At 31.4% G+C, this 17,776-nt stretch overlaps 1 protein-coding gene across 2 annotated transcripts in view; it reads left to right on the top strand.

Annotated features, from left to right (window-relative positions):
* Positions 1 to 11,224: 11,224 nt before the first annotated feature.
* LOC124356652 (1-phosphatidylinositol 4,5-bisphosphate phosphodiesterase classes I and II) overlaps positions 11,225 to 17,776 on the top strand; it is a 352,296-nt gene continuing 345,744 nt past the window's right edge. For both annotated transcript variants that reach the window (XM_046807779.1, XM_046807778.1), the window contains exon 1: positions 11,225 to 11,675. In XM_046807779.1, coding sequence (XP_046663735.1) covers positions 11,589 to 11,675 — 87 coding nt within the window. In that variant the 5' untranslated portion in view covers positions 11,225 to 11,588. The remainder of the gene's footprint in view (positions 11,676 to 17,776) is intronic.

The following is a 17,776-nucleotide window of genomic DNA, read 5'->3' as shown; positions in this document are numbered from 1 at the left end:
CTGTATTTTGAAAATAAATTTATTTGAAGTATTTTAAATTTATAAGGTATGCAGAGTGTATTATTTTTATTTATTAACAATAAATAAATAAATATTAACAAAGTGCTGTCTTTCAAAAAGTTCAGTCTGTAAAATTTTAGTTTAATTGAAACGGGTTTAATGAATTTTGGATAAGTAGTGTACCTCATTCCAGTTATATTAAAATTGTACGAGCCAAGACCGTCTTCTACTGTATGAATTTTGTGTTTGCTAATTGAATGGCAGATACAATTAAGTAAAAACTCAACATTTTACAGCGTTTATAGATGTACAACGTTTGAAGTAGCAATATTTGTAAACCATTTCCATTTCAAAATTTGAACAAAGCGAAGAAAACTAAACCAAGTGATGGCTATAGTAACATGAAAAAAATTGGTTTTTTTTATATTGAGCAGACATTTTCTTAAATAATGGTAAGAAATTACCGTCATAATTGGAATAAATACACTGACTTACATATAAACAAAGTATATACGATGAAAAGAAAAACACAGGGAAACAGTACAGTCAGAGGGCTCTTGTGATTGGTTCAGAAGAACCTTTTTTACAACTTGTTTTGATAACTGTGACTTCATGGGCCCTTATTTTTAGTTTTATAAATAATAAGACTTCTGTATTCCTTAAATTAAAGAATGGAGATTTATAGTAATAGATAATTAGAAAAATACTCTTTATATAATTGTCTTTGTAGTTTTTTTTTCTATTTAAATAATACAATGTTGACTGATGTAAATATATTAATGTTGAATTTATAATCTATCTTTCAGTCATAAAATAAACTATTTATATCACTAGCACTAATATATTTTTTGGTTAAGTTTGTTGTGTTTGTTAGTTACATTTTAATAAATTTCTTGTTGGCACCAAATGGTTTTATTTGGTTTAGTTTAAACTTTTTCAAACTTAATTTTTTTAAATTTAATGTGATATCAAGTTTTTGTATTAATATATTGTATACTTTGTCATTTATAAACATGCAAAAGCCAAAATTTATCCCTAATTTAATACTGTAACTAGCAATACTTATATTTCAAACTGGTTGGTAGTTTTTAGAGGTATTTGAACTTGTATTTCATATACTCTAATATTTAAATTTTATGTTTTCTTTTATTTTGACACATTCTATGCACATTAGTTTTACAAACTATGTTTATTTCATAAAAATGTGTAAACAAATAAAATATCTTGTCACATTGAGCAAATTATGAATACAATATATCTTTTGACGTTCACATTTAGAGAATCAGTGAAAATTCTCTTTAGAATAATTGAAACATATATACATTTGTGATCATCATTTGGTTAATGAGTATGTAAAATCGTATATAAAATTATTTATATTAATATTTGTTAGTTCTCTTGAATGGTGTAAAGGGACTCTCTAGAAAGCTGTTTGTTAGTATTTTCTTCACTCTATTTGACTGGCAGTGTATTTGTATTTTTTGTGTTATGCCATCTTATCATTTCATTTTATGTGTATGTGTGTGCAAACGTGTTTCTCATTTCATCTGAACTATGTTTTACACATTTAACCCTTTGAGTGATAAGTATTTATTGAGTGGGTGCTCCTAAAAGTGCCAGGTATTTTTCTGGTGGTAAAAAATTCACAGTTTGATTATTTAATAAGCTAATAAGCATGATTAGCATGATTTTTTTCTCTGAAAACTCTGCCTAATTAACATAAAATAACATAGTTACCATAAACATTAAATTTAGAAATACCAAAAATTTACTTACTTAAAAAAAATTCCAGAATTTATTTAAATTTCATTTTTCAACCAAATTATCATTACCAAAAATTTCATATCCCTTTCTTTGTCCATATCACTGGAAAGGATATTCAATTGTCTATAAATCTTGAAAAATGTATATATAATATCTTCAAAAATGAGTGAGTTATACAACTTTTAAGAAACTAATGTCGCCTTGTTTCCGGCCGTCATGTCAACCAAAAATGTTCATATGTGAGTTCTAGATTGATTTTTGTTTAAGTCAGTTGATCGGAAGTGTACTATAATAGTTTATTTTGAAAATAACAGTTCTTCACTAATAATTTAATATGATATTTGTTTAGAAATATAAAGTTTTCGATTTTTAGTGATTTTTTTCCCGAAAGTCTGGTAAAATCAGACGTTGGCATTCAAAGGGTTAAACGGTAATATCTTCCAACTGTATCTGAAGTTGGGTTTAGGCTGTTGTTTACAGTTAGATCTATACAATGATGGACAACTCATCGTGGGTTATCATTACAGATTTTCCTATGACTTCTGGGCCTTACCCCAAAGGTCGTATCACCAACTGCATAGAAAAGTAGGTTACCATCACCAGTAATGGTAATCTAAAATTAGCTATCAAATTTGTCAAGCTATATTCCGACTGGTAGTCACATTGTATATATTAAAGATCAATTATAGAAATGTCTCAATTATTTGCTCCACAAATGGTTGTTTGTTAAAATATTTGTGCCAAACATATTTTTAACACTTCATAACTTGTATAGTATGCGTCTTAACATGTCTCATTCATAAACATTTCACCGTTGTCACCCACTGGCCTACTAAGTTGTTCAATAACACTTTTTTGTATTTTAAGAAATTGTTTTTTATACATTTTAATGTTAACAAAATGATGTATAAACTCTAGAGTAATTTTCAATGTTTTAATTGCATGAAGTTGAGCAAAGTTTGTGAAGTATGACTGTTTATTTTATATTTTGTAGAATACAATATATTGCATGACTATCCCAGATATAAATTAGCTATTTGTTTAAAAAATTTAATAAAAATTGGTTTTAATTATTCTTGGAATTTTGTACATAAATATATAAAAAAAATTATTTAGTTTTTTATTTATTTTAATTTTCAGTTAGAAAGTTAAACATCTGTTCTTAAAAAAATAGGTCTATTTGTTTCTCAAAACTCTGAAGCTCACCCATTGAAATGAAATTAATAAATAAGCCATGTTTCAATATTTCAAATGGTTTGTCCTTAAAATAAAACAGTTGAATTTAAAATTGCACCATGTTCAAAATTTTTTTATTTCTCAAATTCCAAGAAATTGTGTAGCTGAAAGTTCAATCAAACTTTCCCCTTTTCATTTAAAGTTGTTGTTTTTATTTATTGGTATTGACTACAAGTAAATTTATTTAAAATGTAGGATCTACTTCTTTCAGTCAAGTGAAGCAATCGAAAACCATGTTTATGTTTTATTAATACAATTTTTGACTGTACTCAGGTATATATATATATATATATATATATATATATATATATATAATTATTTTATTAATTAATTGTTTTTGTGTAGTTTTATTTTCAATATATCTGTATGACTCATGTAAAATGTTTGTACTTTAGAGTAGTTTTGTAAACAATAAATATATTTCTTTTATTTTTTGCTTTATTTATTCACTCTGTGTTGTATTGCAAATAGTTGTTAAAAATTCATGTAAGTTATACAGCAGTAAGTTTCATGCTGTTATGTTGCCGTACGTGTTAGTTGAAAAGTGTCCAACCTCTCTTCGCTGATCGATTATTATATGACTGACTCTCTCAGACCAGCTATGACAGTCGAGGTGACTTCGGAGACGGGTGCTAGAAATTCACTTGGCTCTACCGAGTCAGTGAATCACAACATCCTGCTTTGTATTTTATTACATGTGCTTGTTTTGCATTTCACTATGGATGAACCACTTGACCACGGAGTTAATTTGGATTTTTATCAGAAACTTGGCTGTTTTACTCGAGAGATAATTTTCATGATGCAAAAACTTTTGGTGACAAGTTTATGGGCGATACTTTGGTATAAGAATGGTTTTGAAATTCAAAGATGGCCACATTTGAGTGTAGCACAACCAATGAACTACCTCAGCGAATTGGCGGGTCTGTAACAGCCCAGATGTCTTGCAAACATTAACTGTGATTGTGCGGCAACCAATTCAAAGATCGTGGCATCTCAAAATCTGCAGTTTGTGAAATTTTACATGAAGATTTGGGAATTAACTGTGTTTCTGGATTATTGCAGGCCTGATAGATTGCATCCATTAAAATAGAGCCATCTTGTCTTGCTTAAACCACTATACCCACAAATTTGCTGTCTAAAGCTTTTTGTCACACAGATATTTCTGAACAGAATGGACAAGCTCCTGCAAACTCTCCTGAAGACTTCATAGTAAAATACGATGCTTACACATATAATAACATACGAAACAGAACCCTGTGACTCACTACTGGAAGGAGCTCAAGAAATACATGGCAGCAATCTTGGGAGGGTCCTCTCTCCATGACATAATCAACCTAACACAGTAGGTAACACAATAATTGACTAGCAAAGGGAGGTTGGATATTTTTCAGACAGACCAGAGGTTGGATTTTTTTATGAGTAGGAAGGAAAGCCAGGACAAAGAGTAAATATTTGTGTAGAAAACAGAGGTATTTTGTGGGGGAAATTTATACAACTAGAATTTGGCTAAAGGGGCAAATGGTAGAAGAACTAATATGGTTTTAGGAACAATATTTTGTGAACCACCAGAAGCCGTCTCCTGAGGCATTACATTAACTTTTCAATCTTTAAACCAAACTTTAGAAGTATTATGATAATCAACAATAGTGAGGATTTTATTGAAGTCTCAAATACCTAAATACATTGTTTGAACAGGTTAATCCTCCAAGTTTTTTAATCTTGGTATCCTTTTTTGGTACTTCATATCTAAATACATACACAACAACTTTCAGAAAGGGTCTAAATTTAGTTATAAAGCTGATCTCAATCATGGTCAAATACCATTTTGAAATTCAGGAATAACAATGCTTTGGATTCGCTCAAACTATGAAGCACCTCTTTTATAGTTGACATATGAAACTATTATGATAGTAATTCTCTTTTTGATTTGAATGATCTAAACAAAATCTAACACAGCTTTCTCAATAAAATGTTTTTAACTACAGTGTGCTCATTGGCTTTAGTATTATCTTATTATAGATTTCCTAGAACTTCAGCACAAGAGTCACCAATGCATATATGTAAATGTTAACATTTAGACCTTTGTTCACATTTAGAGCGGAAAAAAAGTTAAAAAAAAAGAAGTTTTTATTTAATTTGTTGTAAATAAAAAATTTATTAATTTTTTGTAAAATAATTTATAATTATATTTTTTTTTATAAAAATTTAAAATAGATTTTTTATAATGTCTTCCGCTCTAAATGTTAAAAAAGGTCTAAATAGTAGTGTCCTAAATAGTAAAATACGATGCTTACACATATAATAACATACGAAACAGAACCCTGTGACTCACTACTGGAAGGAGCTCAAGAAATACATGGCAGCAATCTTGGGAGGGTCCTCTCTCCATGACATAATCAACCTAACACAGTAGGTAACGCAATAATTGACTAGCAAAGGGAGGTTGGATATTTTTCAGACAGACCACGTATGAGTAGGAAGGAAAGCCAGGACAAAGAGTAAATATTTGTGTAGAAAACAGAGGTATTTTGTGGGGGAAATTTATACAACTGGAATTTGGCTAAAGGGGCAAATGGTAGAAGAACTAATATGGTTTTTAGGAACAATATTTTGTGAACCACCAGAAGCCGTCTCCTGAGGCATTACATTAACTTTTCAATCTTTAAACCAAACTTTAGAAGTATTATGATAATCAACAATAGTGAGGATTTTATTGAAGTCTCAAATACCTAAATACATTGTTTGAACAGGTTAATCCTCCAAGTTTTTTAATCTTGGTATCCTTTTTTGGTACTTCATATCTAAATACATACACAACAACTTTCAGAAAGGGTCTAAATTTAGTTATAAAGCTGATCTCAATCATGGTCAAATACCATTTTGTAATTCAGGAATAACAATGCTTTGGATTCGCTCAAACTATGAAGCACCTCTTTTATAGTTGACATATGAAACTATTATGATAGTAATTCTCTTTTTGATTTGAATGATCTAAACAAAATCTAACACAGCTTTTCTCAATAAAATGTTTTTAACTACAGTGTGCTCATTGGCTTTAGTATTATCTTATTATAGATTTCCTAGAACTTCAGCACAAGAGTCACCAATGCATATATGTAAATGTTAACATCACAATGCAACCCCAAAATTTATGTTCAACAGTGTCAACGGAGCATTCAGAGAGTGCTCTAGCTAGTTTTATCTATGTTCTTTCTATTACTACTCTACCTAGTGCATTTATGTTTAACAGTGTCAACGGCGCATTCAGAGAGTGCTATAGCTAGTTTTATCTATGTTCTTTCTATTACTACTCTACCTAGTGCATTTATGTTCGACAGTGTCAATAGAGCATCCAGTGAGTGATCTAGCTAGTTTTATTTATGCTCTTTCTATTACTACTCTACCTAGGGAAAATTTTTCAACAGTGTACACGCTTAGTCTAGCTATAGCGGTAAAACTAGACTTGCTCTATGAAAATGACTCTCCAGTGTATACATAACACACATCTTAAGGCAGTGTACATCTTAAGGTCCAGTGTGTGACCTTAAGATGGCACACTAGTCAGTTTTCGCCTGCACATCTGAGGCTCCGTTTTTAATTTGGAGTTAAAGTTTAAACTGGGTTATAAATAGGAATCCATATCATGTACATAAATAGATATGTGTATGTTTGTGAATATGTGATTTGTAAGTTTAAAAATTTTATCAGGTTTAGGAAGACCTTCTTTTTACTGAGGGTATTCAATAGGGCTAGTCTTCCCTTGTGCAGGACCATGTGCAAAGTTTTATTGCAGAGCTGGTCAATTTGACAACTATTTTGAAGCCTCCATTTTCCACTCATTATAAATCTCATGAACGTAATATGATACATAGATAACGGCAGAAAAAGTGTTATAATATTAATAATACTGACCTATTAATTAAAATTAGAAAATAAAGTGGGCTTTTTTATTATTAAAAGGATAAAAAATTACTATTTGTGGACTTCTCAGTTTAATATTCTTTTGTGACTATATTATCAAATCAAATCAAAACATCCTTTATTCCATATAACATATTACAATGCATTGGTTTGCGTCAACTTAGTACAATCATGTGTAGAGAACAATTTACATAGGAACAAAATACATAGGAAGGACTAAATAAATTACGTATTGCTATTAATGTAGTCATCTACAGAATAGAAACAGTGTTCAATAAGATAAGCTTTAAGCATTCTTTTAAAACAAAATAAATCCTTTTCAGCTCTAAGAGCATCAGGAAGAGCGTTAAAAAGGGACGTGGCATTGTAAAAGGTGTGATGTTTAAAAAAAGTAGTGGAATGGTAAGGAATATTCAGTTTATGTTTTTGTCGAAGACTGTATCCCGACTGAGGAACAAGGGACCGGAAAACACCATGGTTCTGCTGTAAGAAAATCAAGGTCTGAAAAACATAAATACTTGGGAAGGTAAGCAATTTAAGTTCCTTAAAAACAGGCTTGCAAGTCTCCATTCGACGGATGCCTGCTACTATTCTCACTGCCTTCTTCTGCAAGACAAAAAGCCGTTTTGTGCGACAACTTTCCGATCCCCAGATTGTCACCGCATAGGAAAGATAAGGGAAAATTAGAGCGTAGTAGGCTGTTAAGAGGATCGCAGCGTTTGTAAAAGGTGCCAGTCTACGAAGCACAAAGATTCCAGAACAAAGCTTACGTGCTACATAATCGATGTGGGATGAAAAATTCAGGTTCCTGTCTATAGACAATCCCAAAAACCTCACATGCTGTTCAGAAAGGATTTCCATATCATCGACCCAAACGCTGAGATTATTAATGCTATTAGATGAGATTGCGAATTCAACAATTGCGGTTTTAGCAGCATTTACCACTAGACCATTTTCCCTAAACCATTGAACAATCTTATTAGACTCCACAAAAGTGCTAACCTCCATGGCCTCACGACATTTGTTTTCCATTACGATGGACGTATCGTCTGCAAACAAACACAACTGGGCCTCCGCAATACAACTCCTGAGGTCGTTTACATATATAATAAACAGAAGAGGGCCGAGTATGGAGCCCTGTGGCACCCCCGCCTTAACGCTCAGCACATCCGAGTAGCATCGCCTCACAGTGCCTGCAGCATCGATGAAGGACACTTCTACGGCCTGTCGACGATCCCTCAAATAAGATGAAAGCCATTGGTTCGCCACTCCTCGAACTCCAATGCCTTCGAGCTTTTCCAACATGATGTCATGGGAAACCACATCGAAAGCCTTCCGAAGATCGAAAAAGACACAGGAAGCAGACCTACCTCTATCCAAGGCATTTACTATTTTGTTGATGAGCGTAAACATTGCATTGACAGTTGACCGTCCCTTAACAAACCCAAACTGATTCTCAAACAAAATACTGTTGTGATTAATAAAAGACCATAATCTATTTAAGACTGCCCTTTCAAATATCTTTGAAAATGTTGATGTGATAGATATTGGTCTAAAATTATCGAGTTCATCCACTCTTCCTTTTTTAAGCAAGGGCTTCACAACAGAAAGCTTCAACAAATCTGGGAAAACTCCACCTTCGAATGAACAGTTAATAAGGTGAACGAGTGGGTCAACAAAACATTCACTACATGACATAAGCAATTTAGATGATATCCTGTCGCAGCCAGAAGACGTCTTTGGCTTCAAAGACCTGATGATATCTGTTATCTCTCTCCTAGTAACTGGTGATAAGAAAAATGAAGATGTACACAATCCAGGCTGCACATAAGAATGAGGAATACTGGATGAGGTTGATGCACTATTAGACACATCAATAAAGAATTTGTTAAACATGTTTGAGACCAGTTTTGGATCACTGATATCAACTCCCTTGTCATCTTTGACGGTGCGGGGGACATTACATGGAGACTGATTCTTCCCTCTACTTTCATTAATGATCTCCCACATAGTTTTGACTTTATTAGAAGATTTTTGTATAACATCAAGCACCTTAGATGACTTAGCAAGCCTAACACAAGACTTGTATTCTCTCTTCAATGATAAGTAATGCTTTCTCCTCAGATCAGAAGAATCCATATCTTTAGTGAAGCAATACCACTGGAGAACCATATCTCTAAGTTTCAACTGGTGATCACTCAAGGACACTTTGCTGCGTGAGGCACCTTTGCGAACTCTTCTTTTCTTTTCAGGAAAAGCCTCTGTTCAAAATAAAAGGAGATTGAAGATTGGAATAGACGCATTTTATCATTTAGAGTCCCAGCCTCGTAAACATTAGACCACGTTTCTTTGTCAATTAGATATTTGAAAATACGGATATTATCATCAGAAAACGATCGCTTGAGATAATACTTAGGATGACTTGAGTCACTTGAAGTGGGTAGTTTGACACTGATCACCAGTGCATGGTGATCGGACAATGCAGTAATTAAAACGGAACAGTTACAAACGTCATCAGGGAGATCGGTGTAAACATGGTCAATCAGAGACTTGGAGTTTTTAAATTCCCTGGTATAAGATTTTACCTTATTTTCAAGGTCATGAGAAGCCATGGTGTAAATCAAGTCATCAACTTTACCATCAGACACAGACAAGTCGACATTGAAGTCGCCCACAACAATGGTTCTGATATCTGGACTTATAATTTTTTCCAGACATTCTGATAAACACCTGTAAAATGTCTCGTGCTCCTGTATTGAGCATCAGAATATTGTATCAAATTAGAATAGTATTTATCAATTACAATTTGATGAAGTTTTCAATTGTAAATTTATAACAATAAGCTATGTTTTTTATTTATTAAAACACAGTGATACACTTTTCTTGGCCTATATTATATTAATTTAAAAATACTGTACACCACATACAAACATTCCTGAGTATTTTTCTAGATAGTTTAGAATTATTTTATACAAAGTTTTGTTTCTCATTGCAACAGATAAGTATCTACTTAATGCTGTGTTTTATATAGGCTATATGATGTTATACAAACTAACAACACTTTCACACTAGACTTATTGCTGTTATGGTAGCATTTGTTTGAAAAATCTCTGTTACTATTTTGCAATTTAGCAGCTTACTATTTTAAAATTATTATTATGGTATAGGACTACCCTAAGCATGTGGCCCAGTGGATGCACCTCCTGCTTCGGGCCAGCCCTGTACCTCAACTCTTCATTAAACTCCCCCTAACAAAACCCTAGGTGCACCTTTGATTATTATAGAGTCTATGAGAAGATATTGCATACAATGCTAAAATATTTTGCTACTTAAAACGTGATTGTAGACTGTGTATCGGCAGATGAAAGAAACAGTGATTATAAAATAATATAACAGAAAAGTAATAAAATGTTTATTGAGTACTCTAATAGAGGCGGGGTACAATAAGTGTACCCGGTTATTATATCGCTTATTACAATCATCGATACTTCATATACTGAATAACAGAACTATTAATCAATATCAACCTATCTAAAATACTAAATTCAAGTCACGTGTTTCAAGTTAATAGAAATAGTTTAAGCAATTACGTAATGTCATATATAATAAAAGAACAACTAACCATAAATCAAACAACAAAATTAAGACCAGTGATAGGAAAAAATGCACTTAGATAGGAAAGAAAATGTAACACCAAAGAAATATGTTCAATCCGAGAAAGACAGTAAATAATCTTTTAGTATTATTTTGTATAGTTTTCTTAAAGTTTACCATTTTTTATTTAAAAAATTTACTTATAAAACAATGGGTGTAACAATCAAATATATTGATATAGATAATTTTAATATAAAAAAACTGGGTCCACTTATCGTACTCAACCCTCTAATAGTAAAGATTATCAAAAATTTTTAATATCTAATTCATAAAAATTAGGTCATTACCTAGGTCAGTGCTAAGACAAACAATAAACTTTGCATCTTTTCTATATTTTGTTACTTTTTGTTATGATGAATAATACAAAATATTAAAAGAAAACATTGTTCACACAATATCAAATATTAAATTAAAAAATTACATTTTATTCCTTAAAAGATTTAAAGAAATTATTAGAGAGTACAACACCAAAGTTTAATATTGAAAACGAAATGGGCTGATGATAATTTATTATTCTTTAACAAACAATTTTTACGAGAATACTTTTTAGACACTTGTTGCTTGCTTGTCATAGTTCCCGGTTCATGTGAGAGCATGCGCACAACGCTATCGATGAAACGGAAGTTATCGTCTGTTGTTCCGAGTCGAGTCGTCCGCTTCGCTCGACGTCAGTTGGTGGTTCCGAAATGTCAAAATCTGGGCAGTGTAGCTCGCCTCGCGACGGGAAAGGTTGTAGGTATTGATTATCATCATGATTATTACGTGTGTAAAATCAACTGGTTTCTCAATTGTCCTGGATTTTGCTTCATCTTGTTCGTTAGTATGAAGGGTGTAATAGTAACAAAATTAGTTATTGTTTTTAAAACAGCTCACTTGAGAAATGACACGAAGGCCTGGGTTTTATATCGGGCCCATTCGATAACCTATGAACCTGTGAGTTTACATCGTCTATAACCTAATGTGTTTATAATGGAAAATAAGTGCTTTTGTTGTTAAATGAGCAAAAACTAGAAATGTCAAGCTCAAAATCGGCAGGTTTGCAACCAGTGGAGGTTCCAAAGTGCATGATAGATGGGGAGAAATTCATCAAGTGGGATGAGGTAAGTCAACACGGTGATGTGTTTACGATAGATCTAGATTATTTACAAGAAAATCGTATATGTTTGTACTTTTATTATGAAGAAAATGTGCAAAATGTTACTTCACATAATATTAATGTGCACTGTCATTTAATTTTTAGGGATGGTAGATCAGTTGATAAGGTAATTATCCCACCCATGTCCCAGGTTGTTGCATCTAGGGCCCTACCTGTTGAGATCCTAATGCTGCATATCCCTGCAAATTTCAGTATCTTTTGAAACATTTTAATAGACCACCTTAAGATTTTAAGTAAGTTAGATACACTATCTCATTTTTAAGGGACAAAAAACATTTTTAAATTATCCATTGCACTTTTATTTCTACTAGGATGCCTTATCTGAATTCTGAATACATACAATATAACCTATAACTATTTTACTGCACTTTAGTCATGTTGTCTATCTATTTAAGCTTTGAATTCCAAAGATTTTACCGAAATAACAATCTTTTGTTGAGCTAACCAGCTTATTTTTCATAACAGTAAAATTTTAAACAGTTAGCCAGTGACTATTTGTTTTGAAAGAGCCTTAATTACTAACTTAATTAAGTTTTACTTCCCATTAACTCTCTACTTTGGAATTTATTAAATTTAAATTGATTTTTAATGATCAAAAACAAATCACAGAGATACAATCTATTTTTTCTGATTATTTTAGTTTCACCAATTAGTACGAGCAACTTAGTTATGGTTTAACAGAAATGATAAAAGTGATGGAGATATGGTAGGCCCTATCCTAATGCTCATTCAAAGTTCAATACATAAATATAAACAGACACCTTACACATAATAAGTAGTAAATTGTTACTCACAAATGAGAACTTAATAATGCTTTTTGATTGCATTTTGTATTTTTCATACAATCGATAGTGTACCAATCCATAGGGCAGATTGTGATAAGCAGGCTCGATTTTTATATTGCTTAGTATTATCACCGATACTTTATATATAAAACAATAATAAGCAGCCACCATTGCAATTGAATCATTGATATTGATGATTATCTAAACTACCGAACCAAAACTTCAAACCTAATTACATTACGGGTAGAATTCAGCTGTTTGATAACGTTTGATAAATTTAAAATAAAGCGACCATTACTCAAATACAATACACATGATTTTACTTTCTTTGAAATAATGTGAAACAATATTGTTATTCAATACATTACAAGATCTGGCAATAATAAATTATAAATAACAATAGTTAGAATGTTTTATATTTGATAGCTTCTAAGGTAATTCTAATCAATAATATGATAACCCAATTCGATTGTGATGGTGGCCGCTTACTATACTACTCCCGAACTATCAATGTATGTATATCTAAAATAATAAATAAAAGTTATAGGTTTGAAATTAATAAGTATTATTAATTAAATTATTAAACCTCAATAGTAAAGGAACCGTAACCATTAAACCAACAGAACAAATATATCACAAGTTTCTTTTAATGGTACAATTAAATAATGATTTTATTAAAATTAAGTCACTTATCAAATATCATATTTAAGATTTTTAAATTTATGTTGGTATGTTAACTAATCAGTATCGGTTGATTTTATCGATGGGTGTAATTATGCAATACTATTTGTTAATATCAATATAAAAACCAGGTCTACTTATCGTACTCAACCCTTGGTTTCATGTGGCATTGTGATTGTTATTTTTTACTATTATTTGGTACTTAGTCAAATAATTATAATTTATACACAACAGGAGAATGTCTGAATATTAATTTCAACCAAAAAATCTATGTCACTCGTTTTCATAATAATGTTGGAATGTTTCATTTCAACCATTAAACTTATTTAGCCTTCCATAAAATGCCTACGATATTTGGTTAATTTGCATGGTAAATGTATTTTAGTTCATTCATAAGTTAATATGTCGTCTGTGTTTTTCTCTGGAATTTTCTAGATAGTATTTAAGACTGTGACTTTAATCAAGATGTTATGAGTAATTATTAGGGAGGTCACAATATTTTAGTTTCTTGTAAAGTTGGTTATTTTGACATTTCATTTGTGTTACATTTATCGTCTCTAGATGATACTGAAATCTAATACAGTGCACAAGGTAGGAATATGCCATACCATTTGCCGTGTTTGACAGGCTTCATTGAAGTTGCATGCAAAATTTCAAGTCTATGCTCATTTCATTCTTGAGATTTCATGCAGAAGACAGGCTGACAGACAATGAATCATTGTGCGAGCCTACTCAGTAATAGGCTTCAATAACACTCAACAAATCCTATTGATTGACATGCACTATCATAGAACTCTCTGTTGTCTAAGTAGAAATAAATTTTCATGCTAAATACGAAATCTTTCTAGAGATATCTTGTGGGTTAGTTCAGTTACAACTGATACTATATCACTTGTTAAAATATCATATAATAATATTCAGTTTGTTAACAAATTTATTTATTCTGTGATTTCATCTTTGCCACCCAATGTAAAAGTGATTCCTTTTACCAATAAAAGTTTTAAAATGTTTACTATCACTTAAGTGGCCAAATTCCATGGAATGACATGCACCCTCATTGAACTCAAGGTACTTATAAAAATGTATTAATGCCACCCCAGCAAAAGTGTAATACCGAGAAACTGTTAAAAAGATAATGGTCTCTGGATAGAACCAAAATACCATTATTAGTTTTCTAGATATAGAAACATAGTTGAACTATAACTTTTAATATTTACAATGTTATTCGGTTTGGTGACAGCATCAGTTGAAAATAAATAAAGACAGTTTTTAATCTTGAATTCTTTATCGGTCCATTTTACATCTAAATTCTAATGAATACTTCACTTTTAAATAAAGTTTTTTGGACTTTAAAGTGTTGTATAAAGTTTTTTATTTTATTTTTCCTCACCAAAAATTTAGGTTCAGATTGTCTACACTTGATGACCATTAAATTTTTGTAACGGTGGTGTTTAATATGTAAGTACCAACTTCATATTGCCGATGTAGAAATGAAGCTTCATGCAAAATTTCAAGTCTGTAGCTCAATCTATTCTGAAGATATTGTGTTCTTACCATTGTTGAAGTTATGTTATTGGACAGAATGACAGAAATGAAATTTTTCCAGCCTGAGTTATAGGCTTCATTAATGCTAAGCTAGTCATGATCAATATATTGGTCAGTGATGATAAAAACTACGGAGTATGTCAAGCAGTATCGGTACGATGATTGGGACACCTCTTATAAAATTCCCATCTTAAAGATTTATCACATCCTTAGAACCTGATCACCTTTGGAAAGATGTAACTTTGTATAAAATTTATTAAGTCAGCTGAGAAAGCTTAGGTTTATATTTATTTATTTTTATCCTAAATGTTTTTTCATGCAGATTACAACTTGACTGTACAGTTAACAAATTAAAAACGTACATATATAAAAAAAAACTGCACCTAATTCAATGTTTATAAAAAAGCTTGAATTGAGAAAAATTATAGTGCATCATACTACAATGTCCCCCTACTATACGAAGTAGGCTAAATAGTAAGTTTAACATCGTAGCTTGTAAAGTAGTTTGATGACAGAAATTCAGCAACATAACAACAGATCAGCCAATAAACAACAAGGTGTGCTGTAATAGCAGCATAAGTTGACAGTAAGGTGTAACCAGAGTATACAGTAACTACATAGCAGTTAAGTCTGTACAATTCTGATTTAAAAAATGGTGATTAATATTTGAAATGTTTCACTGAGGACTATGTGTTTTAATGGACTATTGTTTTTGGATTTATTGTGCCATTTTTTGTTAACACAACATTATTTTCAATGTAGTGTTAATTTTTAAATGTGCACATTGAGTAGACAAATGTGCACAAATCATCTGTGCATAAATGATACCAAGTTAAATGTCATAAAGATCTCAAAAAAGGCTTTTTATAAATTAGATAACTTTTTTGGCCTTATTTTTTAACTGACTTCAAAATGGAGGAGGTTATACAATTCAACCTGTTTTTATCTCTCTTTTCTTACTTATAATATGTTCATCGATTTTACAGAAACTAACTACTAAACCGATTTTGATGAAGTTTTTTTAAAAAGGGGTTGCCTTTTTTAGTAGGTCTTAGTGGTCCCACTTAAGTTTATTGAATGGATTGGACAAGTATCTCACCAGGAAGTTGTACATATAAAACCATATGGAGAAGTCAGATAAACCAATTTGAGGAGATGTAATTTCCTTAGAATTATTACAACATGCCTCAGAAATGCTAGTAAATATAACTTTGCGTGTTTGGCTTTGGAGAAACATGTCAGATGCTAAGATGTAGGTCTCTTCCAATGCCGACACGTTACATCACAGTTTCTAGGGAAAATACCATTGTTCATGGTAATTGCCCGAGCGACATCCATATTGAAGGTAATATCAAAACTCCGTCCTGGAGCGAAGGGGATTGAGTACGGAGATCAGAATTTCCCCAGTCGTTATAAGTTACTTCAGAGTTGCTGTAGAAGCTTTCTAGTCCACATTAGGTTTCCAAATAATGCTACTCTAGGAGTTTAAATGAAACATGGCATGGGGCAACAAGACAGAATGAGTTGGCGAGATGTAGCTTTTTTTCCAATGACCTTAACCTCCTCACAAATGCAAGGGGGAACCTATCTTTTTTCCAGAGTAATTATTCGAGCTTCGTCCTTGTTTAGAGCCAATGTCGGATCTCTCTGGAGCAATAAAAGAGGGTTGAGCACTGAGATTAAAATTTTTTAATTCCCATTATATACCTCAGAGTTAGGAATCATTTGAATCATGGCATGGAGCAACGAGACGGAATAAGTTGACAGAATACACTATCATTCATGCGTACTAATTGCTACAGTGATATTTCTATTGAAAGCAATGTTGAATCTGTCTGAGAGCAGTCAGATAGGAGAGAGTCCAGAAAGTAACGCTCCTCGAATAAACGTAGGATCACATTACTTACTTAAAATCACATTTTTACTTGTATGAGGACTCCTTCAAAAGCCGTTTGAAACATGGCAAAGAGAGACGAGATGGAATATGTTGTTAAGATATATACTTTTTCAGCTATTACTATTATTTACCTCATGGATACCAAGAAATACTTCAGTGCAAGAGTACCTATGGAATAAGTCAAGGTTCTTAGCCGTAGTTAAATGAATGCCCTATTAAGAATCTGCATGTTCTTATATAAAATAACATATCTACTAAATAAATGGATTCACTAAATGTTTCGTTCCAGTCCCTAAACATCTTCATCTCAATTCCTAATAACGGGATAGAGTACACATCATTATTTATTGAAATTAAAATAAAATGACCTCAATACTTGCACTAAAATCAAGGAACTAAAAGTAAAAAATAACTTTAACTAAACAAACAAAGTCAAAACCAATAATACAGAATTTTTGACGGGGTTGCCAAATTTTTATTAGACTTAATTCTAAAGTTATTCTGCACATTAGTATAAACATTTCTTCCTTATTGCAGTCCTTCTAAATATAATGTATAATGTTTTATAAGCAATGAAAGGAAACTTTCAGATTTAGAAATTAACATCATAGTAATCGATATATATTTGATAGTTGAATATTGATAGGTAGGTAGTCAACACTGTATTGGGGGCGTTATGTTCAATGAATGTGCAATATATATATATATATAATTATACTATTTGTTTATGAATATAAGAGGTTGTCCCTCTATGGAAGTATGAATCTTAAGTATTATTTATCTCAAGTATTATTATTAAGTAATTATTTTATCTCTTGTGTCAGCGAAGTAATGCAATGATATAATTTAACTCATAAGATTATATAAAAAAAATCTATAACCTATTAAACTTATTTCACATAACCGCCTTCTATACTAAAAGTGTATTATTTTGTATCACATAATTAATTTTTAGTATATTTATTTTTATTTAAAAATTTTTATCGTTTACTTAATTTTATTGTCTTGCAATTTGACTGATTGAGATACAGCTATGAATCTCAAATATGTTTAAAAAGTCTTTCCTGATATAAATGAATGACTTTAAAAAATTGCCAAAGTAGCTTAAAGTGTATGTGTAGTGAAACGTCACATAGC

This window comes from Homalodisca vitripennis, chromosome 3, assembly GCF_021130785.1.
Source record: "Homalodisca vitripennis isolate AUS2020 chromosome 3, UT_GWSS_2.1, whole genome shotgun sequence".
Taxonomy (NCBI): domain Eukaryota; kingdom Metazoa; phylum Arthropoda; class Insecta; order Hemiptera; family Cicadellidae; genus Homalodisca; species Homalodisca vitripennis.
This window is presented reverse-complemented; position numbering and strand designations above follow the sequence as displayed.